At 49.2% G+C, this 27,187-nt stretch overlaps 2 protein-coding genes across 9 annotated transcripts in view; both read right to left on the bottom strand.

Moving 5' to 3' along the window:
- Positions 1-1,627: 1,627 nt before the first annotated feature.
- Positions 1,628-9,965, bottom strand: dpf2 (double PHD fingers 2). Of its 5 annotated transcripts, none has more exons than XM_056595166.1 (12): positions 9,807-9,965; positions 8,158-8,318; positions 7,697-7,804; positions 6,485-6,666; positions 5,963-6,055; positions 5,732-5,810; positions 5,347-5,388; positions 3,777-3,923; positions 2,591-2,722; positions 2,322-2,434; positions 2,077-2,158; positions 1,628-1,783 (listed from the first exon to the last, which is right to left on the bottom strand). In XM_056595166.1, exons 1-12 carry the CDS (start codon positions 9,836-9,838, stop codon positions 1,701-1,703), a joined length of 1,254 nt encoding a protein of 417 aa, XP_056451141.1. In that variant the 5' UTR covers positions 9,839-9,965; the 3' UTR covers positions 1,628-1,700. The 5 variants fall into 5 exon arrangements, with proteins under 5 accessions (XP_056451141.1, XP_056451142.1, XP_056451143.1 ...); XM_056595167.1 differs by having other exon boundaries at positions 6,485-6,663; positions 9,807-9,963; XM_056595168.1 differs by lacking the exon at positions 5,347-5,388 and having other exon boundaries at positions 9,807-9,962.
- Positions 9,966-13,724: 3,759 nt separating this feature from the next.
- LOC130386322 (spectrin beta chain, non-erythrocytic 1) overlaps positions 13,725-27,187 on the bottom strand; it is a 70,584-nt gene continuing 57,121 nt past the window's right edge. For all 4 annotated transcript variants that reach the window (XM_056595161.1, XM_056595162.1, XM_056595164.1 and 1 more), the window contains 19 exons: positions 26,888-26,978; positions 26,492-26,638; positions 25,764-26,027; positions 25,126-25,350; positions 24,446-24,535; positions 23,747-24,025; positions 23,310-23,440; positions 22,793-22,997; positions 21,946-22,320; positions 21,173-21,417; positions 20,641-20,779; positions 20,325-20,409; positions 19,603-19,799; positions 18,567-18,694; positions 18,372-18,447; positions 16,006-16,184; positions 15,502-15,675; positions 15,298-15,340; positions 13,725-14,949 (listed from right to left, as the gene is read on the bottom strand). In XM_056595161.1, the coding sequence (XP_056451136.1) occupies positions 14,707-14,949; positions 15,298-15,340; positions 15,502-15,675; positions 16,006-16,184; positions 18,372-18,447; positions 18,567-18,694; positions 19,603-19,799; positions 20,325-20,409; positions 20,641-20,779; positions 21,173-21,417; positions 21,946-22,320; positions 22,793-22,997; positions 23,310-23,440; positions 23,747-24,025; positions 24,446-24,535; positions 25,126-25,350; positions 25,764-26,027; positions 26,492-26,638; positions 26,888-26,978 (3,316 nt within the window). In that variant the 3' untranslated portion in view covers positions 13,725-14,706. The remainder of the gene's footprint in view (positions 14,950-15,297; positions 15,341-15,501; positions 15,676-16,005; positions 16,185-18,371; positions 18,448-18,566; positions 18,695-19,602; positions 19,800-20,324; positions 20,410-20,640; positions 20,780-21,172; positions 21,418-21,945; positions 22,321-22,792; positions 22,998-23,309; positions 23,441-23,746; positions 24,026-24,445; positions 24,536-25,125; positions 25,351-25,763; positions 26,028-26,491; positions 26,639-26,887; positions 26,979-27,187) is intronic.

The following is a 27,187-nucleotide window of genomic DNA, read 5'->3' as shown; positions in this document are numbered from 1 at the left end:
AGGGACAATAAAGGTGCAGATTTGCATCATCATTACATGTTGAAATATAACCCTCTCGAAAAATCAAGATTCTTAATCCATCCAATAGACACATAGTACAGCATTTACCAGGCAAGTCCATCTCCCAGGACTGCAGAACCTGACCTCTGAACTCTAACCTCTCCCTTCTAGGGTGAGCACCCTGTCAAACAGTGACTCAGGTAAAAAGGTATACTAGGAAAACACATGAAAGCTAGCCTGGGTTCACGATAGGCATCAGCACGAACACAGTGCTGCTATAACACAGCCATGAGAACCAAAATAGAAAAAGGTTTTTTTCTATTGGTTGTTGATGTCACTTTTCCCGTCTCTGATTGGCTCAGCCATGGTGCCTCTTTCTGTGTTTTCATCGCTCAGCACAAGCCAATTAAGGTCTCCAACACAGTCAATACAATCAATTAAGCTTTTCAGTCTTTAGAGATATTTCCAAGAAGCCCGACCCATCAGGAAATACATTTTGGGAGGGACTTACAAACAAGTCCTCAATGTCATGACCCTGAACCTGTAGATCATTTCACTTTCCAGATCAAAATGAATTCACACTCACAACTACTTAAACAAACAAGCTGGCAACGGCAGCAAAACAAAGCTGTGAGGGTCTTGAAATGTAGTCCCTTTGTGCTTGTATTTGATGGTGGGCACATGGATACTAAGCCAAATATGCAAAATGGGAGTAATATTGCTTTAAATAACTGAACATAATTCACTTGAAGAACTCCTGTCGAGTTTCTTTCTCTCTCATTGTCAGTATCTTCTAATGGGCATTGACCAATCAGACGGAAACATATGTCCATCCAACTTCTATGCATGTTTCACCATTATTTGAAATACAAATACATATAAATATAGTTTACAAAATCACTTTACTGTATGATTAGTAAAACCTGGCATGCTACTGTACTTATGTCAACCGAGCTATGTTTTCTGATTTCGTTGCAAAAACCAACAGATAGCAGAGTAAAGGAGGCAATAGTGTTTGCTATTCGCTAAGTGCAGTAAGCTATGAACAGCTATTAAAAAACAAAAAAAGGTAAATTAACAAGTTAATTTGGCTATTTATGCTGTGTAACATGGAACTTGACTCGGGTACAGTTGGCGGCATGGCAAACAAGCTGAAGGCAGAGCTCTAGAGTTGAGACAGAGTGACTGTGTAACAGCCATATACACAGCTAATGGAGGCTGGTTTGGTATCGGATACACTTCCCTTTTCACCATGTCTAAGGTTGAACTACAGCACCCCCCCCCACCCACCCACCTGCGGCCGTCAGCGGGTCCATCCACCGTGGAGACACCGTGGAGACACCGTGGTGACGGTGGATGGGTGGTTGCGTGGCAGCCACCGCGACGGCTCCGTCCAACCCTAAGGAACAACAGAGCCTGGGTTCCTGTTGGCGTACGGCCACCATCCGCTCACCCCTTCTGCCCACAGACGATGACCTCGCTCTTTGCGCAGCGATGGATTTTTGAACGTACAAAGAGGCGCTGTGGAGCACGTGTCGCGGTGTCACGGCGACGCTGTGTTTTCGGTGGAGTCCTGGAGGGGCTTTGGGGGGGGGGGGGGGGGGGGGGAGGGGGAAGGGGGCTTCAGTGGTTCGCCGTCCCCACAAGGGGGTGGAACCGGGGAGGAGTTGGGCCGTGCGGCGTGGGGGGCCAGGGAGCCATCAGGACGTGGGGAGCGTCTGGGTCTGGTATATGGACGCCTTGTCTTTCAACAGGTCCAGACACAGGTGGCAGCTCCAGCTTCCTGTGGGGACAGCGATCAGAGTCAGGCTGAACAGAGGGGCGTGGAGCGCTGCAGATCTTTAGTGCTTTAGGTTCTGTTAGCGTCACAACTCTGAGTCATGGTGGCGGTTGTGGTGGAAAACAGTTTAAATCAACTGCAGCCACCGAAGCCCTGCAGGGTTTCCAAGCACATTCATACATTGTTCCATTGACAATCATGAATTAATTGAATATGAGTCATTTAGCAGAGTGCACACCCACGGCTCAGAACAGTGACTGAACAGGAAGTGACATCGCAGCGTGCGGCTAGCTTACCCTCGGGGGGCTCGGACATGGGGGGGGTGAGGCAGTACATGTGGTAGCCTCGGTCGCAGTCGTCACAGAACAGCAGCTGGTCCTGCGGGGGGGAGGCACAGCAACAGCCAATCAATACACAGCACCAGGGACCCGGGCAGCCAATCGGAACACAGAATCAGGCCCAAAAAACAGCCGACCGGAACACGGCACGGGGGCCGCGTCGGCCGGTCACCGAGAGGACACGGCCATCCAACCGCACTCACGTCGTTCTCCGAGGTGCCGCATATGTTGCAGCACTTGCACTCGATGCACTGCCAGCGGTACGTCTTCACCGCCGCCATCATCACCGGGGTGAACTGCAGACACGAGGGGTGGCCTGCACGGCACAGAGGTCACAGGGACGTCCCTTAGAGCGCTACGGTCACAACCGCCTGGTTCAAACGGGGGCCAGGGGACATCGCGGACAGCCGTCACAGTAGCTGTTTCACCAGAAGGTGCTTCTCCGGGGTTTGAAGGGGGCGAACGGCCCTACCTGAGCGTCCGCAGTCGGAGCAGGACTGCAGCTCCTCCGACTGGCCCGTCTTGTGGTTGGTCTTGGAGTCCCCCAGGCAGAAGTCACAGTAGTTGTTGGGCAGCGCGCGGCCGTCTGGACCTTTCTTAGCAGCTGAAGGGAGGCAAAAAACAGTCTGTTAAATGCACAGCTGTAAATTATCACAAATTCATCTAGGACTAATTAGTACAATGTTACAAGTATATATTTTATACATGACAGCAATACGACAACACTGTAGGTAATTGGCTACCTTTGACACAATCCCCTTACACAAATAGTTCCCGGTAAATTGCTGGGATATCATCGCAGGCACCGCTTGTAAGTAACACTATTCAGACAGGAAAGAATTTGTGTTGCGCTCGTTCACGTACGGTAAAACGACCCCTAATAGATATCAAAGGGACCGTCCAGCAGGGGGCGCTGATGCCCTCTGCTGAAGCCAGACGCCCAGAACCAGACGGGGCGAGGGGGGAGGGATGAGTTCTTTACACTTTAGGCCGTCTGTCGATGGTTTTGTAATACATTTATTAAACTTGTTTTGCATGACAGTTAATGTTCTTTCAGGGTTGGGGTACTTGACTCTGAGATAAATATTTGACACCTTAAAAGGCACACAAAAAAAGCGTTGTCTACATTGGCGCGCTAAGATAAACACTCGCTGATTCAGATACGGCCTCAGCGGAGTCGTGTGAGGGGTTTGCACCTCTCACCCTTACGTGGTTCTCCCGCCAACGTCCCTGCTCATCACAACACAGCAACACTGGCAGTGTTGCGCAATGTTACCAGCTCTTGAGCAGGCAAATTGCCGTCAAAGATTTCCCCAAGACATCGATCCCGGTTCCCATTCTCAGGTGACCCCATGCAGGAAATGTTCAGAAACAGTGCAGGGCGAGACTGTGTTTGAAAGTTGCTTTGTCACGGCTTTTAAGACCTCGATGATGACAACTCTGGGCCAGGGCAGTAATGTACTCTCCTTCCCTCCCAATAAAGTAGCATTGTACAACGCTCCCGCCGAGGCCCAGGCCCACAACACAACACAGCGTTTTACAGTAGCCCCCACACTGCTGACGCCCAACAACACTGTACCGGATAAAACATCACAGCCTGTGTCCACAACACAACACAGGAGAGTGGGGCACGATCACGTGGCGTTGCCTGGGCTTACTCTTGGGTTCTTGGGGTGGGGGTGCGGGGGGCTCGTGGACCTCTGCGGCGGCAGCGGCGGCGGCGTCCTCGCCCTCCTCCTGGGCCAGGTGGGAGTGGGCGTAGTGGTAGCTCAGCCCAGGCCGGTTCTTGTAGCGCTTGCCACAGACTGTGGGCACACGTCAGCGTGGGTTAAGGCACGGGCCACGGCGGACCCCCACGGGTGGTTTCAGCAGGAGCGCCCGTCCTTTTTCAGACCTCCACCAAACATGTACTGTCGTGCATTTGTGGGGTTTTTTGGGCGATGCACAAATGCAGCGGTTTCTATTTCCTTTTTCACAGTAATAAAGCCACAAAGTGCTGCAGGTCGTGAACCCATTACTTCCTCTTTGTATGCGGCCGCCAATTGCCGTAATGTGCACACAACATTGTGCACGTAACATTGTGCACGTAATATGCACCAAAATATCTTTTACATGTTTTTTGATCGACGTGTACGTTTTCCTGTTACTGAGACAAAAGACTGTTCTGAATGTGGATTTTAGTAGAAAACTAACAATAGTTGGGACTAAATGTCTGTGTACCTTAAAAGGGCAGACACCACTGCTTGAGGTGGAAAGTCTACATATTCTGTAACACTGACGCAAATGCTTGAGTTCAAGTGTAGGGTCTCCTCTGCACTACCGTAAACAGACAAGCCGTGACAGATGATCTGATTCAAACATTCCCCATAACTTCTGGACGATCACGTCACTGTGGTTTTCCCTCTTGTCACCATTAACCTTCAGCCCCAGGGACCTCCCTCCGTCTCCAACCCGTCACAGAGGATAGAGAGAGGACAGAGAGCAGCCCAGGGTTCCACCTCCGTGGGACACTGTTCTGCACCCAGGGCCTCAGGGTGTGGGGGCAGCTCCGTCACAAGACCCTCACCACCACCCCTGCGTTCCTCGCTCTACTCCGACCTTGAAAGGGCTGCTGCCAGACATGCTGCTTCTGGAAGCCGAGAGGCTGGACAGACGCAGTGGGCCTAGGATGGGCTGAGTGTTAAGGAGAGGGAGACGCAGCACAGGGAGACTCTGAGTGGCATGCTGGACCAGGATGCACAGTGCTGGTGAGTTCTGGAGGAGCTAGGCGCACTAGTAAGTGCCAGCGTCCCAGCACGATATGTAGGGGAAACACAAATGAAGGGAATAATGGGGTGCAGTCCATTACTTTCTTGGGAGAAACGTAATGGTCAGGCTGGGCATTCAAACTCAAAACCAAGGCATTTATATCTCCACAGCAAGACGGATAAAGGTTGTGACGAGATACAAGCAGGTCTTAAAGGGAGATGGTGATATAAGGAAGGGAAACAGCCATGCAATCGCCATGAACTAACTGATAGCACAAGAGGAGAAGGGGCCTAGTGGGTCAATGAGTTAAAGGCCCAGTCGTTTACACATAATTCAACACAACCTCATCGCCTGGGACATTACTGACACACATTGAACAGAGAGCGACGAAGCAAGGGAACAGACGAACCAAGCAGTGAAGAACAAGCAGACCAAGACAACGACCGGAGTTCAAGAAGGGAATGAAAAAGATATATATACCTCTTTCAGAAGGTTTTGAAATATGCTTTTGTTTGACAGAGTCTGAAAAAGAGATGAGAGAAAGCATGTGAGAGAAAAATAGAGAGAGAGGAAGATGAGCATGGGGGAGAGAAAGAGCTGCACTGAAAGTCAAACAGATGCACAGAGAAACAGAGAAACAAAGCAGAAGTAGAAAAGTGTCTCTACCCCCCCCCCCTGGTCTCGAAACGATCATGCTTGTGATCCATGTGAGGCACCTAGTGTCTCCTTTGGGATCAACAACGTTCATCACATCTGGTGGTCCCGGGCCGGGTGGGGGGGGGGGGGGGGGGGGGGGGGGGGGGCTATATAGGCTGTCAGCGGTGGGGCGTGTACCGCAGTACAAGCGGCCTGTCCGTCCACTCACTGTCGCAGGCGTAGGGCTTGTCCCGGTCCTCCAGCGCTGCCGTGTCCAGCTTCTTCCTACTGGAGCTGGCCCCTCGACCCTGGGGACACAGGTCGACCCACACAGCGCCACACATGGGTCAGCAGACAGGACCGCACAGAGGGGGAGAGGGGGAGGCCGGCAGTTCAGGGGGGCTCGAGTCCCCCGTCCAAAGGGTAAGGGTTTTGAACGCCAATGCTGCGGTCCCCTTACCTTTCCCTTGCCTTTGCCTCTTCTCTTGGGGGTATCTTCCTCATAGTCTTCATCGTCAAGGTCATCCAGGTAGTCATCAGGTTCTAGGATTCTCTGTCCGCAGGGGGAGTGGGACAGGATGGGAGGACGTTAAAAGTCGAACTCAAAATGTTTTGCCCATATCTCCTGTCCTGGAGTTTCCAGAAATAATTGGATAATAATAAATAATCACAGATTAATGTCTGTCCTCTGAAAGAATCCTCAAACCAAACATGACCCTCAGACCAAACCTAGCACCTAACCCTAAGGCACTAACTGACCGCTAAGACGAAGCTGAACCCTGATAGCCTAACCCTCACGCCAAACCCATAAACCTAACCCTAGTAGAATCCCACAGCTACATTCAAATCCTGAAACAAAACCGAAAGTAAATTATGATGCAGCAGCATTCACACTCACAGTTATTGTGTTTGGAAAAATATTATTTATAAGTCAGAAATCTCCCAGAGAGCTCCTAACCCCTAAGAGTGATATGTCACAGACCTTTCTGGAGCGGGCGCTGGGCGCGGGGGCGGGGGTGTAGTCACTGAGGCTGGGCTCCTCCTCGCTGGGCCTGGCCTCAGCGGCCCCTCTCTTGTCGGGGGCTTCGGCCTTCAGCAGCGCCTCCAGGCTGCTGCCGTCAGAGCTCAGCACACCCTCCTTCTTCAGGCCCAGCTCCAGCTCTACTGCGCCCACACACACACACACACACACACACACACACATACACACACACACACACACACACACACACAGTTAGCAACACAGGAAGCATCGGAGACTACATAGTGATCGACCGCTTCATTTCCTCTACTTGTTGTTATTTATAGTCATTCTCTGTTGTTCTTTGCATAGACTTATTTTAAATGTAGTTTTCTATATTTTTTACTGTTCTGTAATCCTGACACCCAAAATTGTTGTCGGGATTGATAATGTTTCTCTTATCCTCATCCAGAGGGCAAATGTCTGACTCCAATAAAGCATGTTGTGAAGTCAGCCCCACATCAATATCTTAATGTTAACACGGCAACAAGTGATAGAACTACATTTTGCACAACTATTCAGTTAAAATAACTTCAAACATTATAATACCGGGTTGTATAAAATGAAAAACTATGTTATATCACATACAACTATACATATTTATGCCTTGGGTGGATCAAAGAGCAGGAAAATCGCCATCTAATCAAAAGAGACGTGGTTGCGCTGGGAATATTTACATAGCGCAGTATTAACATCTGGGGGGGTTTATCACAGTGTGATGTCCCCAAAATTCCCATCTGGGATTAATTTTGTTGATCTCATTCCACACGTGTGCTGAAGGGAACGACAGCCAAAAAGCAATTTTTATTGCTATGGCACTAACATGTTATAACTGAGAACCCTGATACATGCAAGTATGGCGATTCTTTGCCTCCGCAATACTTACATCATGTATCGTCAGTGGAAGTGAATATATGTTCACTTCCAACAGCGGGCGCTATAGTGCATTCGCCAATTTGACATTAACACAAACTCTGTTCTGTTCGACCTCGTTAATTTTTAATAAAAAAAATAAAAAAAGGCGGACACAGAGAGAGCTGTACTACGCAAATGCGAATGTATAAAATCATACACAATTTTTTTTGAATTTCTTAAAAAATGTATCTCGATATTAAGTAAATGAGTAACAATGTAAAATGGTAACATAGGGCCCTGACGTAGAGCCGTGGGCACCTGACTTCAGAGGAGGGAAGATGAGCCTTGGGTCCTCAGGGGGGTGGGCTCTCCTCTTCTTCCTCCAGCGTCTGGAGGGGTAGGTGTACAGCTGTCCCGGGGCCACGCCTGAAGGACCCCAGACACGCACAGAGGGAGTGAGTGTGGAATGAGACTGGACAGGGGAAGCCACCGAAACAGTCTACTCTAGTCAACTCTCAACAGTAAGGCTATCGTTTCCCAAACAACGGTACCTGAAACTATTTGGTCTGTCCCACTGTGTCTGCATGTTTTTTTTTATAAGCTATGCTACCATATATAGAAAGCTACATTCAGTGTCAGTGTGGACAGGGGTGATTGATGCGCCTTTGAATGTACGTTTTGCAATATAGGAGCATTCATGGCGATAGTGATTTGTGTCCCTCTGTGCATCTGTGTTTGCGTGTGTGTGTGTATCCGTGTGCGCGCCTGTGTGCACTAACCTGGCCCGCGGTGTCTCTTCTCCATCCAGATGTAGCAGTTGCTCTGGGCGACGCCGGTCTGGGAGTCTAGGAAGGGCATGCGCACACTCCGCTCTGCACACAGCCTGGCGTTGTAGTTGTGACACTGCTCCATGGCATCTCTGTAGTACTGCTCGCCCAAACTAAGCCCAAAAGAAACACAGAGGGCGATCTCAGGCTACATCAAATACATACAAATCAATACAAATAAATCTGATATCCATTGAATTTTGTCCATGTTTGACCGTTCATTTCTGTTATAATTAACTCCGGATACTCAAAACGCCGGTTTAAGGGGCATTTCCGAATGCGTAAAATAGCGACTCCTAGCGTCTCATAATTCGTTGGTCACACTTTCCTATGTCGAATCTTTTTGCACCGTCAGAAATGTAATGCCATACGTTTAATGGAACCTGAGATATAAGATGTTGTTGACGTAAATGTAAAGAAAGTTGATACTGGTAAAAGAGAGTGGTAACAAGTACGTTGACCTACGGATGTATTCAGTATGGAAAATGTCTTAATGTCCTCACATCCTCTTCAGACGTAATGAGTTTGCTCAATTAGATTCCAAGTTCTTTCGAAGTGTGAACATTCTATTCTCATATGTTATTCTAATTCTTAAACCATGGTACTGGGAAGAGGGTGTGGCAGAGTATATTAGATCACAACCATACAATATATACAAGTAGGTGATACCTAGGATTAGCCTGAAACGTAGGGGTAAAAAATACAGTCCTATCCCTACATAAACTTTAGGCAACCAAAAGCATAAAAAAAAACTGTTATCCAATGTGGAGACACTGACACCTACACCCAAGTATTTATTCTTTCTGAGCAAGTTGGGCGACGGCCAACAATCTTTATTGCGCTAATATGGACCAGAATAGACTGCCTCAGCTCGTTCCCAGGCGTTCTCCTCTCACGAAGGAACGCCTGGAACAGGATGCTCCAAATGAGCGTTATTGGCGGGAGTTAGGTGGGTACGTTCAGTTACATGGGTTTAGGGGCTAGAGGCCAGAGAAAGAGGGGGACTTCCGATAGAGGGATATCCGTTTCCGTTACCTGATTCGGATATTGCTTTGTCCAATTCATCGCCAAAACTCCATTTAAATTCTCAGTGTCGCTCGTGTTTTTATTCTTGACATGTTCTTGTCTGTAAACTGGCGTAGACGGCTTATAGGAAGTAAGAGGCCGGAAATTACGTTCCAACCGACCGGGATAACGCTACTATGTAGGACCCTCTGCCTAGACTGCCACTATTACCCTTTCAGCGCAAGCAAAACTACTCAACACGGCAGCCAGTGGTCTATAGCCAACGAACACGTATGCATTATGTAAACTTAATATGATTATACAGGTGATACAAGTACAGTCGAATAAATAAGACAAAGGTTTAAAAGAAATGAAAAGCGGAACGTCATCTGCCTGTGTGTTAACGGGAGTTGTTCTCACTTCCATGGCTGGACACGGAAAGACATGACTAGCGTGTGCTATCGTAGTTCCTGGGTGACATGGTTGCCTAAGACAGCCTTAGACAGCATGCTATTTCCGTAAATATAACAAATTGTCACTTCACCGTGACAATGTTGAGGTGTCTAAGGTGTGTAGGGAAAAAGTGAAACACTTACAGTTTGACAACATTCTCAACAACAGCAGCCATCTTGGGTTTAATACACGGTGGAAAGTCGTTGACAGTCGGGCTGTCGGTTTCGCCCGAGAGAAGGAGAGCAACAACGCCCTCCTCTGGTCACCTATGGTTACTGCTACCCGTGGAACATTTTATTGACAGTTTATTGTAGTATAATTAACCCAATAAGATCATTAAGGGGGTGAATGCCGTGTTTTTTCCTCAGCATAATTAAAAACACCTACCAAGGGATGTAATGCCAATCCTCCAGGACTTGGTCCTGAGTGGGATGTGGCAGGGATGCTTGCTCTCGCCTTTCTTCATCCTCCTCTGCATAGACTGGACTATGACAAAAAGGTAACTTGCAACATCTGAACCGGATTACAGTGGAGCCTGACAGAACAGTTAGAAAACCGGGATTTAGCTGATGACCTTGCACTACTTGCACACAACCACAAACATATACAGGAATATTTGGACAAACTATAGACAACTGATGCTTCATTTTGGCTCAGAAACAAATCCTCAAAAACCAGAGTAATTAGAATCAATAACAAGAACAACTCACCGATAACCATGGATGAAAAATGCAGCTCGAGGGTACCTTACCCTGGGAGCATCTTTACTGTGGAAGGAGGATCAGAGGAGGATGTCAAGGCCAGAATCTGAGAAGCATGGACAACGTTTAACATGTTTAACAAAATCTGGAAGGCCGGAAACCTATGCCTCAAGGCCAAACTACAGATCTTCAACTCTACTCGGATCGGAAACCTGGAGAACCAACATGCTTAACAGTCTACAGACCTCCAGCCACGCTGTCTACAAGGGGGCCTCCTGGGAGCCTGCTAACCAGATCAGGAGGAGGACATGGAAATGGATAATCCCCACACAGAAGACAGAACAAATCAATTGCAGAGCAGGCTCTAACATGGACCCCACAAGGCAAGAGGAAGAGATCTATCACCACCTGGAGCAGATGCACAGAGCAGGAGATGAGGGTGAGAGGGCGTGGCCAAGACCGAAGGGGTTAGGCCTCACACACGCACTGCAGTTTGTATCAAATAGTTTTATTTGATGTTGATATCTGCGTGTCTGATGAAAAAGGACATCTACAACCAAAGACATAGGACTATTCTCTGATGAATTTTAATATACGAGGTTGCTAGTGTTAAGCACTAATGAGGCTTATGTGATCATTTTCTTATTTGCCCATTGCCTAAGCCTACTTTTAATTTTTTTTTATAAATTTAAGAGCGATCTTTAAAAATTGAAATCGTTTTTTAAGTAGTTGCAATGCAATATGCACCCAAGAAGAAAGATAAAGCAGATAACAAATTGTTTTGAATAAACCATTTTATTATTCCTAATATTAGATGTAGATACACAAGTCAACAAACATTTGTCGATCTGTCATGAAAATGCTCCACAGCACACTGACATCGTGTGGAAGGGTCTGGAGTTACAGACTCGTACCTGAAAATGGACAGCAGTTATAGATGCAGTACGTTGCATTAGTAACAGTAGTAGTAGTAATAACAGTAGCAATAATGATAATAGTAATTAATAATAGTAGTGGTATTAACAACTCTGAAATACTCACAGAGGAAGGAACAGACATTCGTCAAAGTAAATGAGAAAATGCAGGTCGGTTGTATAGGCTTATTGAATGCTGCAAGACAGACCACTGAATGATAAAATACAAGCTCTTTCTAGACAGCGTTTCCTGTCTTCTTCAAAAAGGAAGCTAAAATTGGCGCCAATCTGTTTATCGCTCACTTAAAATACTTATCAAGTAAAACAATCATTTTTTTCTTGTATATTACTGTTACAAGAACTCTTTAACGAGACAACTTAATCTTAGCATCCATCCCTTTGACCTCGACTGCAAAATGCTTTCTTGATGAGGTGAGTGGTCAAAGGTGGTGATACATTGTTATTTTAACAGCATTCATAGTCTGATTCCAGTTATAGCCAAGAACATTTTAAGATGAGAGTGGATTGCCAGGGTGTATGTGTGATGTGAAATAAAAGAGATGGGAGAAACAGTGCGAGTGTGTGTAAATACCAGGAATAACAAGGGTTTTTTTCTTCTTTTTTCGCTTTACCTGACCAATTTTGGAACCATAACGATTAACATTCAAATCAAGCGATAAGAAAATACTTTATAGACATGAACTAAATTCACTTGGATTTCAGAAGCCTCCGTGTGAGACCATAATCACTGTTTATGGTATATGCCCCCAGCTCAGTAGCTCTTTTCCCCCCAATAATAAACACATTGATCACATATCTTCATCCAGCATTCAGAAGTCAACCAGGAGTTTCCTCTCACAAGAGACAGAAAGCGCCAGGTAAGGCATTAACATTGTTCCAGGGATCAACTGAAGGCAGTTCACTTCATCAGAGACAAAATATCGGGTTGTGTCTATCATTTTGGTTGGGATTCATTTGAAATTAAATTAAGTGAGTTGTCTTGGTGGAACCAAGATCTGGTATTGTATCCAGGCTTGACTTGGTTGGGAGTGGAAATACTATAATCAAAATGGATTTCAAAAGAACCCTCAAATCCCATAGTCATCGCTTACTGATGACCTGGGATTTCAATCATTCAGTAGTACACTTTAATTCACTATACATACTTTATTTTACAAGTACAAAAACCACATTTTGAAGTGAAGGTTTTACCAACAATGCCGTAGATGTCCATTCACGAGCATCTCTAATGTTCCCATGGGCAGGCCTGTGCCACCACTGTGTTAGACTAAATGGTATTCCTTCCCATTCAACCCTGCTTTGAGAAGTGTTCTCTCTACAGTCCCTGATCAGTGGACGACCGCCGCTTCTACATGTTGGTTCTGAAATGGACGAGGGTGAAACCGGTACATAGACACTCCTCATCTCCGCAGACAGACAGGGGGACAGAGAGCGGGAACGGCAAAACCACGACGGAACAATTGGTACAAGTATAAACCTACGCAAATTCATGCCACATAATGCAAGAGCACATCTAAATATAATTTAGGACTCCTTAGAAACCCCCATCTGCGAAACCGAAGAGTTTTTCTTATCAAATTCAAAACCTCCTTCATAAAATGAGGCTTCGGGATGGCCTGCCGACAAACATTAGGTCGTACGTTATCAAAACATTCTTGTTATGTTCACAGCCTGAAGCTGTGAAGGAACCGTGGGGGTTTGGTTAGGCTCTGCCCCCCGCCTCCGGCCAGGAGCATTAAGGAACGTTCTTCACTATGACACTCCTCACGGTCCGGCCGGTGGCCCCCACCACGCCGTCGCCTGTTCCCTCCTGCAGGGGGGCACGCCGCTGGCTTCCAGCTTGGGTCCCTCGGCCCCACGGGCCCCGACCCCCCAGTTTAATCACTATTATAAATTATAATAAATTGGAGAAACTCATAGACTGGGAACTGGGTTCTGACGCAATGTGTGGTGCACTGGTAATAACAGCTTCTAAATAATAATTATGATTATTATAATTGTGATACAATTGTGGAAAAAATGTATAAAAAAACAAAAAAGCCGGTTTTTGGAGACGTCCGAGATGCGTTCGTGTGGTTGGTCTGCTGTGTGTCGGTCAGCTGTGTGCATGGCGTGTAGGGCAGGAGGGCAGCAAATTAGATCTCTTGATCAGGAATAACAAACGTGCAAAATCCAAACCACCACAAGTCTCACACACAACGACTAGAAAACTAATCTCCTCTGCTTTATACATCCACAAGAAAGTATAAAACCGAGCAGGCGGGAGATCACTCCAAGGAAATAATCCAGCACAAGCAAAACGAAAGAAAGAACCAAATAATTAAAATGAAACCACTTTAAATATATATAATATTTCCCCAATGTTGAAACTCGCGATCACTTACTGCACACGGCTAAAATGTGTTGAGCTTTATTTTTGTGTCTCAAAAAAAAACACCTCAATCAACTGTCATTCCTAAAAAATAAAAAAACAAGAATACAGAAGCAAGCCCAACATTCTCCACTAGTTAAACCAAATTATTATTTTTCACAACATTAATCAAGGTCACCCATTACTCTCATAGTTAACAGCTTCTCTTGCTCCAACCTGCATTGCCAGAAGATAAATAATAATAACAATAACAATAATAGCAATATATTTGGTCATGTTAATAACATCAACACCAAAAGCAAAAGAGAAACAAAGTAATGTCCTTCCCGTGACAGCGAGAATTCCTTCCCGAGAGAGAGGGGGAGAGTGAGATATCCTTCCAGAGAGATGGAGAGAGAGAGAGAGCAGAAGATGTCCGTCCAGAGAGATGGAGGGGAGAGAAAGAGAGAAACGGGAGAAGACTTGAACGCGTCCGCACTTCAGCCGTCCATGTTGTGATGTTAGTGACACAGCATCAGAAGGAACTAAAACTAGGATCCAGGAAGAAACTAAAACAATCATTGTCCGGTCCTGGAAGCGGAATTCGACTTGGAATCACCTTGGAAACGGAAATGGAACTAACATCTCAATCACGACACAACCTTTTGTGTATAACCGGCGCTAACATGTTGCGGATAGCCAACGAACTGACTGGTCTGTTGGCTGCGGGAGAATGTGGGATCAAATGCTAAAAGCAGGAATGATGAAACGGAACAACAAAGAAAGAAAGAAGGGTCCATGTAAGACACAACACTGTCCTCCATCTTCTCCTCTGGAACAGCACTGGGGGAACGGTGTGTGTGTGTGTGAGTGTGAGTGTGAGTGTGAGTGTGTGTGTGTGTGTGTGTAAGATGAGGGTGCTTTCCTTTCCGCCCTTGAATAAGCTCGGCTGAAAAGTTGACAATCATTGTATATCCATCAATGTTTTTTTTTTCCACCTCCATCCTCAATCTTCTGAATCTTCGATGTCTTCTCAGAATCTTTCCCCAATCATTTTCTATTTCTTCTTGCCGAAGAAGCTGAACCTCTTCTCGCGGTCCTTCTCCTTGCCGTCTTTGTTGCGCATGGTGACGGTGGCGGCGGCGGCGGCGGCGGCGGCGGCCCCCCCCCCTCCGGCGCTGGGCGAGATGGGGGGCATGGTCATGGCTCGGCCGATGTTCCGGGGCCCCACGGGAGAGTCCCCGGGGCCCACGGCGGGGATGGTGCTGTGGATGCTGCTGATCCAGGCACTCATCTCCGCCTGTGAGGAGAGAGAGAGAGATTATAGGAGCTGTTCGATGTTCGCCTCACTGTCGTGTTGTTTAATCGATAATAATAATAATAATAAGTAATTGATTTGAAAAAACATTCTAATAAGATATTAAAATATTAAAATAAAACGATCAATCAAGTGTGATGCTTGTCAGTCTGGACACTCTTCAAAGGGAAAAATAATGATTGGGATTTGACATTTGATCCATGCTAAAACTGATTTTTCTCTCTGCTTTATTAGTTTGTTTTTATTTATTTCTGCTGCAGGTAGATATTGCCCCTCTGTCCAACTTCTTGAAGTACAATAATATTCTCTGAATCTGAATCAAAGACTCACCTCATCCTTAGCCTGGAACAGGAACTCCTTTCCGTCTCCAAGCCTGCAGAAATAAGGCCGTCAATTCGAAGAAGTGTTATTGTAATGTCAACTTAAAAAAACACTTCATTGCCTTCAAATTTCAAAATCCAAACAAAGGTTGACGGTTGAACAATAAACCCCCTCTTTCGGGTTAAGGGTGTCTCTCGGTCCCCGCTCTCTCACCGTAGCTTGAAGACGTGTTTCCTCTTCTTGTAGTCGTTGGCCACCTCACACACTGCCTCCCCCAGGCTGATGGGCACCTCCCCGTGGTAGGGGATGCCGTTGCTGGCGCTCTTGTTGTCCTTATAGAAGCCCAGGCTCCCCTTCCTCAGCACACAGTACACGTTCTGCCACGACCTGCAGAGGGGGGAGCGAGGAGCCAGGTTATGGATTTTGTGGATTTTGGAGCAGATATCATATCAACAAATTTTTGCCAATAAAGCTATTGCTAGGATAGCCTTTTGGCCAGGGTGGTCGACTCCGATCAAACCGGTCCTGGGGTTTGAATCCCCCCCCCCCTACCCCCGCCCGCTAAAGATCATCAGAGTTAATACCTTTTGTCGCCACCATCACATGGCCGACTAGTCACATCCCTCTCTCTTCACCGGCGTCCCGATCTCCAGACTCACAGCACCACTGTGGTCGCCCCCCTCGAGACCCCCCCCCAGACCCCCCCACCAGACCCACCTGTTGGCGGCCTTCTTGCTGTGCGTCTCCATCTCGTGCTTGCGACAGAGGATGCCCTCCTGGGCCTCCGGCTCCGACCCGGCGGCCCCCCTGCTGGGCAGCGTGGCGGACGGGTCGAGGCGGGACGACGCCAGCCCGCTGTCCCGTCCCGGGCCGTTGATCGAGTCCGTCTCGGATCCCTGCGGACCGAGGGAGAGCGGGGGGGGGGGCGCGGGTTGAGACGTCGAGGAGGATAAGGGAACACACGCCTGGAGGGTCGGCCGCCAGGGGTGTGACACCCCGAGCAGCCGGCCGGAAGCAGCAGGGCAGCGGGAGCACTCAAGACATGAGAAGCGGAGATGGTTCTAGCGTAGGCGGCTGTGGATGGCGGCCGTCGGTCCGGGGCTGCTACATGCTAACAAACACGGGCGCTACACTTTGCTACAGCGCTAACAAGGCTAGGGGATAGCGAAAAGGTGAATTTGTGAAGAACTCACTCTGGGGATCTGCAATCTTTGAGGGCTTTGCAATTTGTGACCGCTTTGCAATTTCTGAACGAATAGCGAGTTTGGACCACTTGGCGATTTCTGAGCACTTTGCAGTTTCTGAGCGACTTGCAGTTTTTGAGAGACATGCAATTTCTGAGTGACCTGCAAGTTCTGAGCACTCTGCAGACACAGACACACACAAAAAAAAAATCTTAATTGACATTTGACAAAATAAAATAAAATGATAGGAGAATGAAGAAACACAGAACACACACAACAATTAAAGGCAACAGTAAAAATATCTTTCAGAATTCTAAAGCCTTTCAGTGGGACAACCAATCTCCTGTCAATCATCTCAAGTGACTAAACTTCTACTTCATAGAAACATCTTAGTTTCGTATCGGCCAAAACATCACAGTCAAAACATGACAATCAAAACACTAACACAGATTCACATATGGATGAGGGACACAAATAAATCACACAACTAAACTAAGAGCAACATTAACTGTCTAGAATTGCCCTGTTGTTCAACAAGGCATTCGTTTAAAAGACAACGACAAACAAATGAGCTTGAGGACAGGGGAACATCAGTTTAAGCACAGTGCCCACACATTAGCCTAGGGACAGAGCTAGCATCACTACTCGTCAGGCTCGCTGCTACCGCGGCTACGGGTCACTACCGCCTCCCCCGGTGGACGACGCACCTCGGCTCAGTACATCAAGCATCGCCATGGTAACCACAAGCGTGAGTGAGCGTACCGCATGCTTTACACTGAAGCAATGTTGCAATTGTGACAGAGAGAAGCTAGCTACATCCAGTCGACCAGAGGGGGTGGGGGGGTTATCACAGGGGGCGGAACTATCACAAAGGAGGGGGGGCCAATGAGGGGCAGGGACGGATCAGGGCGGGGCCGCGGGTGACAGCTGGCGGAGGACAGGCAGCTGGCCACGGTGTCAGTACTCACACGCTCCGTCGGCTTGGGTCTAAACACACGCTTAGCCTCTGATTTCTTTCCAGCTGATAACGATTGCGATAACGAGAGCTGGCGGAAACGCAACAAGAAAGGGTTAGGAAAGGCTCTCCGTCCGTCCGTCTATCCATCTTGTTGAGGCCACAAAGGACAGAAGGCTGGTTTTCTTTTAGTTTAAAATGTTTTATGTACCAAGGTGGGCTTTGATTTTGGGTCTTGTGTTGGGAACAGGTTGGTCATTGTGTGGGTGCGTGTCTATCTATCTTGATATACGTCATAGTCTGGGCTAAAGTTTACTAGCTGTAAAAGGTAACTGCAAATCTTTGACCAGTTAAACCGAGGACTAACTTCATAATGAGAACCAAGTTATTTGTGTAAATCCTTGTTTCCAAGTCAACCAAAAAATGATTTAACACATGGTCACCTTATTTTACATTTTGACTGGCTAGTAGCTTAAAAAAACGTAAAAATATCGACAGTGATTTCAATGATGTCATCAATAAAATCCCATCGTATAACTGGTATATTCTACAAAAAACAACAACCGTAGCTTACTCTTTGTTAACAAGACTCTTAGCGCGCACAGATAACCCACCCCTTGGCCCAGCCAGCCAGCCCAGCTACGCTAGCTAGACTCAGACAGTTGCACCGCCAGCTTGAGTGGAAGAGCCGCCTTTAAATGATTGAAAATCTGGCGTCTATTAACTGGAAGGGGCTCAACCGTACCCATGTTGACTTTAAAGACAGTGGTCAAGGTAATGCACAAACACATTCTTACATTGGACTACCAGCGTGAATTTATATATATTGGCATTAGACCTAAAGGTTTGAGGCACATCTTACTCACCCATTGTATCATACTAAGTGCATGTATATTCTTGGGTTGTATAAATAGACCATATAAATATAAATAACATATATATACCTGTGAAGTGTCATTGTCGCTGTGTACTCCGTTAACCGAAATAGACTGGTTCAGAGTGGTCTGGTCTAGGCTGGTCCTGATGCAGAGAGGGACAGAGAGTGAAAGGTATAGGGGTTATAGTTAAACCATCTAATGGAATACAGAACCCTCCTCTTCCTGCCCCCGTTGGTCTTCTTCCTGCTGGGTCGCTCCTACCTGGCTGCTGATTCGTGGAGCTGGCTCTCAGCCTCTGATTGGGCGGCCTCCTCCGTGGGGGCGGGCGTGGGCGGCCTCCTCGCTCGCTCCTCCTCCTCCAGCCTCTTCTGGCGGTCCTGCTCCTCCAGCTGAGGGACGGTTAATCAAACGTTACGCCTTTTGTGCAACGCAGTGCTTAACCGGGGGAAGTGACACACCCATGACAAGAAATAAGCTGCAAGATCTAAATCACACACGGCGACACTGGGGGGGTCGATTTAGACAAACATTCACCAGCTGCTTGATAAGAAGTGAGCCAAACTGTATCTTTAACAAAGCTTTATCTGTGCCTATATCTATGCTCTGGTGAGGGTCTCCACTAAACCTCTACAGGTCTCACTGTGGTGGGGGTCTCCACTAAACCTCTACAGGTCTCACTGTGGTGGGGGTCTCCACTAAACCACTACAGGTCTCACTGTGGTGGGGGTCTCCACTAAACCACTACAGGTCTCGCTGTGGTGGGGGTCTCCACTAAACCTTTACAGGTCTCACTGTGGTGGGGGTCTCCACTAAACCATTACAGGTCTCGCTGTGGTGGGGGTCTCCACTAAACCGTTACAGGTCTCACTGTGGTGGGGGTCTCCACTAAACCTCTACAGGTCTCACTGTGGTGGGGGTCTCCACTAAACCTTTACAGGTCTCACTGTGGTGGGGGTCTCCACTAAACCTCTACAGGTCTCGCTGTGGTGGGGGTCTCCACTAAACCTCTACAGGTCTCACTGTGGTGGGGGTCTCCACTAAACCTCTACAGGTCTCACTGTGGTGGGGGTCTCCACTAAACCTCTACAGGTCTCGCTGTGGTGGGGGTCTCCACTAAACCTCTACAGGTTTCACTGTGGTGGGGGTCTCCACTAAACCTCTACAGGTCTCACTGTGGTGGGGGTCTCCACTAAACCTCTACAGGTCTCACTGTGGTGGGGGGCTCCACTAAACCTCTACAGGTCTCACTGTGGTGGGGGTCTCCACTAAACCCCTACCCCTCTGGCCGTCTCCTCACCGTGGTGAGTTTCTCCAGCAGGACGAAGCGGTCGTCCCAGCCCGCGGCCAGCTTCTCAAACTCCTCGTGGCGTTTGATGAGGCTCTCCACCTCGTCCACGTTGGCGCCCAGCTCAGCGGCGCGCACCAGCGGCTCCTGGCCCGCCAGCCACGACTCGGCCACGCACGCGTCCCGGCCGAACTGCAGCACCTCCAGCACTGAGGCACGCACGCACACACACACACACACACACAGAGGCATACGCACACACACAGAGGCATACACACGCAGGCATACCCACACGTACGCACGCACGCACACACACACACACTCACTCACACACACAAACACAGGCGCGCGCAGACACACAAACACACACACACACACACACAGTCACACACACAAACACAGGCACAGGCGCGCGCAGACACACACACACACACACACACACACACACACACACACACACACACACACACACACACACACACACACACACACACACACACACACACACACACACACACACACACACACAAACACAGAGCACACAAGCAAAGAAAGAGACGATGTTAGACAATATGCATCATGTGACATCCGATACACAGACAGGGGGATGAATACACACTGACAATTAACACACACACACACAGAACTGTGTTCAGATGGAGTGAAACACATGACATCACTGACACACACAAACACGCACACACACACGAGGCTGAGTAGAAGACAGAGCGTACCGATCTGCAGGTGGTCCATCTTGTCCTGCCACTTCTTGTTGATCATCTCCCTCTTCTCCTGCAGCTGAGACAGCTTTTCTCGGATCTGTGGACATCGAGACATCGAGAGAAGCATGTGGTCAACGGCTTAAATTAAACAATATTTCTGTTCATTTCATTGCACAACCATTTATTATTGAGACCATCTCTTGCTTGAGCCAATAAGAAACCGGCAATCCACAATAGGTTAACCTAATTGTTCTTAAAACATACTAAACAGTGGTATTAAATGTCAACAAACCGGTGAGGTGTACAAAAGAGTGACTGCGTCACATACCTCGTCGGAGGCGTAGTGGTTGTTGTTGATGAGGGTGTGGCCCATCTCGTTGCAGGCGGTGAAGTTCTCCGCCCGGGTCTCAATCTCTGACTTGATGTCCTGGTGGTTGAGGATGACCAGCCCTGCCGACGACACGTCTCTGGAGGAGGGACCAGGCAGAGGAACCACCAATCAGCATCGAGGTTTAAACCAATCAAGACAACTTTAGGCTACAGAGAGCGATTTTCTTTTAAAAAACGACCGAAATACAAAGTGCAAAGCGAGGCGAAAAACACAACTAGAACTAAGAAGTAAAATAGTGTGTTTAAATAGCACAACCTTTTTCCCTTTGAAAAAGGTTGAAAAAGGTTTTTTAATAAAAAAAACTAAAAGTAGAAGCATGATTTAGTCATTGCAAACCAACTCTCAAAATGTAAACGTGAACCATTCAATAAGCCACACGCTATGCTTTTTTTGATTGCCGTGGTAAAGCCACAAAGCAACACATCTTTGAGGAGATGTCAGGGGTCATGTGACCGCCATGCGCCCTCACCTGGGGCTGTCGTGGGCGTCCATCTGCAGGTGGACCCCGTCCATCCAGAGCATGAGGTCGCGCACCATGTTGAAGAACCTGAACTTCTCCACCGTGTCCAGCAGGAGGAGCCGGCGCGCCTGGCCCGCCTCCTGCAGCCCCTCCCAGGCGGCCGTGACGGCGTGCTCGCTCTTCTGGATGTCCTCCGCCTTCTCCCCGGCGTACGCCTTCTGGAGCCGCGCCGCGTCGTCCTGCACCTGGTTCACCTGGGGGGGGACGGGGACGAGACAAGGTCAAACGGTCGGTCCCCAAACCAGGCCTCATCTGTCTTCAGGACACCTGGAAACATTATCGGAGGCAGGGGAACGGTTCTATTTCAGGGAGGACACTGAAGAAAAAAAACATGTTTCTTTTTTAAACCCCTCGTATGTATGTAGAGCAGGGATGTAATTATTATCAGATTGTGATTCATATTTTAGCGCACTATTAATCTGCTTTGGAGAATGCCTGTAAATATTATTTGGCAATCGATAGTACTTTATCGATTTGGAAGAGAAATATCTGTAGTTATCCTAGAGGTCATCCAATCTGGGCCATATTCGCCATTTAAAAGACTATGAACTTAAGAAGTCTTCGTCCACTTTGGAGCACAACTCGTTCCCTCTGTTCCAGCGCACGCCTCCGTTCTATGGAACGTCTCCCACACGCGTCCGGGCGTGTTCCCGTCTCCCCATGTGAACCCCGTCCTCCTCTCCCCCGGGGGGACCCCCTCCATGCAGAACAGAAGCCCCCACCTGTCCGCTGAGCGCCTGGATGTCGTTCTCCAGCGCCGTGTGCTGGCGGTGCAGGTGCTGCACCGTGTTGAGGTCGCGGCCCAGCTCGGCGGGCAGTGCCTGCCTCTTCTCCTGCATGCGGCCCAGCACCTCGCCGGCGTCCTGGTGGAAGCGGTGCAGCTCATAGGAGGCGGCCAGCATCTGGGTGCGCGTGTCGATGAGCTCCAGCAGGTCGGCCCAGGCCTCGTTCATGCCGTCCTTCCACTCGGCCACGCTGGCGTTCTCCGGGTGGCCCGACTCGATCAGCTCGTCCGCCTGGCCGTTGACGCTGTCCACGCGCTCCTGGCCGATGGTGCTGGTGTCCCGGGCAAACTCCCGGAACTTGTCCCTCAGCATCTGGAGGGAGGCGAGGGGGGAGAGGAGACAGAGGATGAAGGGGAATGTCTTTGAGAGGGGCTGTGGAGACAATGGGCTTCGCTGGTGAGGTGGAAGTTTTAAAGTTCGGTAATGTTACACTTTTGGGCATCTGCTTTCACTCTCTTCATTTTTACACAGCCAACATTTGCCGGTGATGTCAGTGTTGTCTATGTGAGCTTTTTTCATGATTTGCACCTCACAAATGACAGGTGAATCTGTTGGTAGGTGCAGATGAATGTAATGAATGAATGAATGGGGTGAAACACATGTCTGGGGTAGCAGATGCACAACAATGTAAGGAGTAGATCGCTGGATGTTCAGCCCTAAACATTAGGTCCAAACAGAGTAGTAAGAGTAAGAGTAGTAGTAGAGTAGATCTTGAGTGACCCCCGAGGTATGTTTTAGATCCCAAGACGGGGATCCAACCAATGAAGCGATGAAGCGGACTCACGGTGACGTGCTCGTAGTCCTGGCCCAGCTCGTGGGAGCCGGCCACCACCTCCCTCTCGGCGACCCACTGCTCCAGGTCGTCCACCTCCCTCTTCAGCTGGGTGAGCCGCAGCCGGTCCCGCAGGCGGCCCTGCCGCTCCTCCGCCAGGTCCTTCAGGCCCGCGTACAGCTTGTCCACCTGGGCCTGCCGTAGCGTGATCCTCTCGCTGGGGAGTCACAGAGACCAGGCGCCGGGTGAGGACGGCGGATCAGGGGGATCGCAGAACCGACGGGCGGACAGACAGGGGTTGAGGTTTACATTTAGAGATGCACAGGAGTAAAGTTTGCAAGTGAGGCGGAGGACAATACAGCATCCTAATTCGAGTAAGTAAAGAAAAAATGGCTGCCTGACATAGTTTCTGATCAAGCATCTGGACAGAGTGAAGAGTAGCAATATAAAAAGTAAATTGAAATGAGATCAGTAGCTGGTAGTCTCTTGAGGATGCGGGGTCGGGAGGGGGGGCGGGTTGACCTCTGACCTTTCGGGGTGCTCGCTGGTGACCATGAGGCGGCTGCTGTTGGCCAGCTGGTGGATGGTCTGGGCGTAGTCCTCCAGGGCCTGCTCCAGGGTCTGGTGCTTCTTCACCATCACCAGGGCACTCTGCTCGTCCTGGGGGGGGGGTGGAGGGGGTGGAGGGGGGGATGGAGGTGGGCGGAGGAAGAGGTCAAGTGTGGAAGGGTTGGATTTACAGTCTTACAGTGTTCTCGTTTCTTTTAAGTATCTTCACTCATCTTGTTTGACGCCCGCTCAATCTAATATTAGACACATCTTAGTATATTAAGTATCAGTGTAAATAAACTATGACTCATGTATGAATCATTTATCACGACCATGAAATTGACCTCCGACCGCAACTACTATACCGCTCATTGCAGTCCCGCCCCCACCCTGTCACCACGGCGACGCCGCCCTCACCTTGGCCTTCTCCTCCGACATCATGTGCAGCTCCTGCTCGCCCATCCAGGCCTCGGCCTCGGCGGCGTCGGCGTAGAACTGCTGGGCGCGGTTGGCCTCGGCCAGGCGGTCGTGGCGCCGGTCCGTCTCGGCGATGAGCTGCGCCCACAGCTCCCTCATCTCCCCCAGGCGGCCCTCCAGGGCGGCCTGCCGCGCCCCGTCCACCTGGCTCTGGGCCTGGCTGCGCCGCTGGATGTCGTCGATGCGCGGCTGGTGGCCCTGGATCTCCTTCTGCAGCGTCTGGAGGAGGGGGGGGGGGGGGAGGCGGGCAAGGGGAGAGGGGAGCAATTCAGGCAAAAGGAGCCCCGACCGAGGACTGAGTGCAGACACAGGAACATACTCTTCAGAAGGCCGACATTTCCTTTTTATCCCTTTTTTCTACAATTTTTTTACTGGTCTGATGTTAATTTTCTGACACACAGAATTTGGGGTTTTCATGAGCTGTAAGCCATAATCATTAAGATTAATACAAATGAAGGCTTGAAATATTTCACTGTTGGTGGAATGAATCTATATTATATACGAGTTTCACTTTTTAAATTGAATTATTGAAAAGAATTAACTTAAAACAATATTCCTATTATTTGAGGTGCAACTGTATACAGAACATAATCTTTTGAGAGCAATGCCTCAGATGACGACATGAATGAGTTGTGGTACCTGGTTCTTCTTGATCAGCAGCTGCACGGTGGGCAGGTCTTTCCCGTGGTCCGTAGAGGTGGCCAGGGGCATCCTCTCCTTCATCCACAGCTGGAGAACCACAGCAGCACGTTCAGGTCACACACTCAGACTAACCATCTCAGAACATGGCTTCCGAGGGAAATGTTCTCAGTTCCACTAATCTTAAGTGACCCTTCACCCCCCTGTTTAATGCCAGCCCTCGCTGACGCCAGGCTTCATTAGAAGGCTCAGTGCGTGTCATAACGGGGGCCGAGGACTGTTGCATTGGGCCTCTGATTACGAGTCATAGCACCGATTATGTCACCAAGTAGTACAAGTACCCTCTTCTAGAGACCTCAATCAAAACCAATCATATGCCAACGAATCCTCAAGTGTGTGCGTTATCTATTCATTTAAACTCAACGGGTGTTTTCAAGTGGGGGTCTTCTAGTGGTCTAATTCTAGTAGTGGTGGCAGTAAGCCAAATGTGGAAGTCTTTGAGGATAAGATGATTACATTGATTTATTCATTATAAACTCCTGAATAATTCATTAAAACTATATAAAGAAGTTGTTTTTTTTCTGACGTCGTCGATACATCAAAAGCAGTTCCCGCCGAGGTGTTCAGAAATAAGACTTCCCAACAAGAACCCCCCACACAGTGTCTAGGTTCACGCTCACAATCTCGTCCTCCAGGTCCCGGTTGAACTGGTGCGCCTCCTTGGAGGCCAGCAGCTGCTGCCTCCGGGCCTGCAGGGGCGCCTGCAGCTGGGAGTAGCTGTCGGTGAGCTGCCTCTGCTGGCCGTCCACCTCGGCCAGCCCGGCGTCCTCCTGGGTCAGGGCCTGGGCCTGGGACTGCAGCGCCTGCACCTCCTTCTCCCGCACGTCCATCTGGTGCTCCAGCATCTGCGGGGGGGAGGCGTCAGACATCACACAACCGTCTCAACGACACCGCTGGACTAGAGAGAAACCGCCTCACCGCCTCACCGCCGCGCGGCCGAGCGGAGACCGAGGGGAGGGCCTCCACTTCCTTACTGATGGGGAATTTGTTTTGCTGGAATCGTAGCAATGGGCCGGTTTTAAATCCTATTTTGTCGTGGATGAAAATCCCTCATCCATTCATGACACCATCGAAAAGGAGTGACAAGACTCTTCCTAAAAAGCGTTCAGTCAGGAGAAGGTGGGGTTAGGCATCCAACCCAGTGCCTTTAGACTGGGAGTCAAAGCGTCCTTTTATAGACGTTCATCGTCCTCTTCATCGAATCGACCACCCAGCCACCACGCGTCTCCCTGACCCCTGAACCCCCTCCGGCCCTCACCTGGTGCTTCTTCAGCAGGATGTTGACGCTGGTCAGGTCCTTGCCGTAGTCGTCGCTCTGCAGCTTGCCCTCCAGGTTCTTCAGCCAGCCGTCCAGCGCCGAGCAGCTCTGGGTGAAGAGCTCGGCGCGGTTGGCGTCAAACAGGCACTGGGCCTTGGTCTTTGTGGTGGCCTCCAGCTCCTCCCACTGACCCTGCAGGTCCACCAGGGTCTGCTGCACCACCGGCTGCAGCTCCGGCTTCTCCTCCACCAGCGCCTGGCCCTCCTGGTGGAGGGGGAGAGGGGAGGGGGGAGGGGGAGGGGGGAGGGGAGGGGGAGAGGGAGGGGAGAGGGGGAGGGGGGTGGGGAGAGGGGAGGGGAGAGGGGGAGAGGGAGGGGGAGAAAGAGAGGGAGGGGGAGAGGGAGAGGAGAGGTGGAGAAGAGGGCGAGAGAAGCGGGGGAGAGCAGTGTGGGAGATGAGCATAGAAGAGGGAGGGTCAACCATAGAAACGTGTTCAAAAGTAGGCTTTGCGGCTGGACTTTTGATAACCTGAATGTACTTGAGGCAAGTATCAATACTAGTCAAATCATAACATGTCTTGCCTCATCTAATCAAGTCATATCAGTTCCCTAACTTCCCATCTGGGATTATTGAAGTAAACCTCGTCTCATCTCATGCATTCTACATAGTACAGCATATGATATAACCTCATATCACGTCATAACCCGACATCACGTCAGGGCTCCCACCTTGTCGATCTTGTCCAGCCAGTCCTTGTTGGAGGCCAGCTCGGCCATGAAGGCCTGGTGCTTCTGCCACTTGCTGTGCAGGTTGCGGGCCTCGTCGTACGACATGTCCTGGGCCGTCAGCATCTTCTCGTTGATCCACAGCTTCAGCTGTGGCCGGCACACACCATGCATGTCATTTATCAGGGTTCATATCTCATAACAAAATCTCACATCGAGACCGCTGATGTGACCAGTTTATTATGTATCGTTTCTGTACCGTGTGAACGTTAAGACCCCTGCATCTAGAGGTCTTCAAGCAGCTTGCGTTTCAAGCATCTTGCTCTTGTGTATTTTAAAAAGTGCTATAAGCAGCCCATTATGAGCGCGTGTTTTGGCTGAATGCTATCGATGTTGTACCTCTTGTCCGTCTTGCAGGAAGTGCTGGAGTTCTCGGTTGTCCTTCAGCTTAGCCAGCAGCTCGTTGGCCGCCTGCTTGTTCTTCTGTTGTCTGGGGGGGGGGGGGGGATAGAAGAAACGCTGTTCAAACAACCGTTCCATCATCACATCAAGGAGACACAAACTACCAACCAAACACCTCAGGTCCGGCGCCTCCTCTGGGGACCACACCAGCTGATCCAGTGTGTTGTAGGTCAGAACACGTATAAGATAAGTTCATTCTGGGACAGGTACAGCGCCTATACTAACACCACTAACCCT

This window comes from Gadus chalcogrammus, chromosome 7 (assembly GCF_026213295.1).
Source record: "Gadus chalcogrammus isolate NIFS_2021 chromosome 7, NIFS_Gcha_1.0, whole genome shotgun sequence".
In the NCBI taxonomy this organism is placed as follows: Eukaryota; Metazoa; Chordata; class Actinopteri; order Gadiformes; family Gadidae; genus Gadus; species Gadus chalcogrammus.
The sequence above is the reverse complement of the archived record's forward strand: the minus strand, read 5'-3'. Positions and strand labels throughout refer to the sequence as shown.

Excerpts from the sequence above, each read along its gene's own strand:
- dpf2 (XM_056595166.1), bottom strand. The coding sequence starts at position 9,838 with ATGGCTGCTGTTGTTGAGAATGTTGTCAAACT. Across the intron at positions 6,056-6,484 it reads CCAGCGCCCGCTCCAGAAAG|AGAATCCTAGAACCTGATGA; the intron begins GTCTGTGACATA and ends CCCTGCGGACAG. Across the intron at positions 2,159-2,321 it reads GCGGCACCTCGGAGAACGAC|GACCAGCTGCTGTTCTGTGA; the intron begins GTGAGTGCGGTT and ends TCCCCCCCGCAG.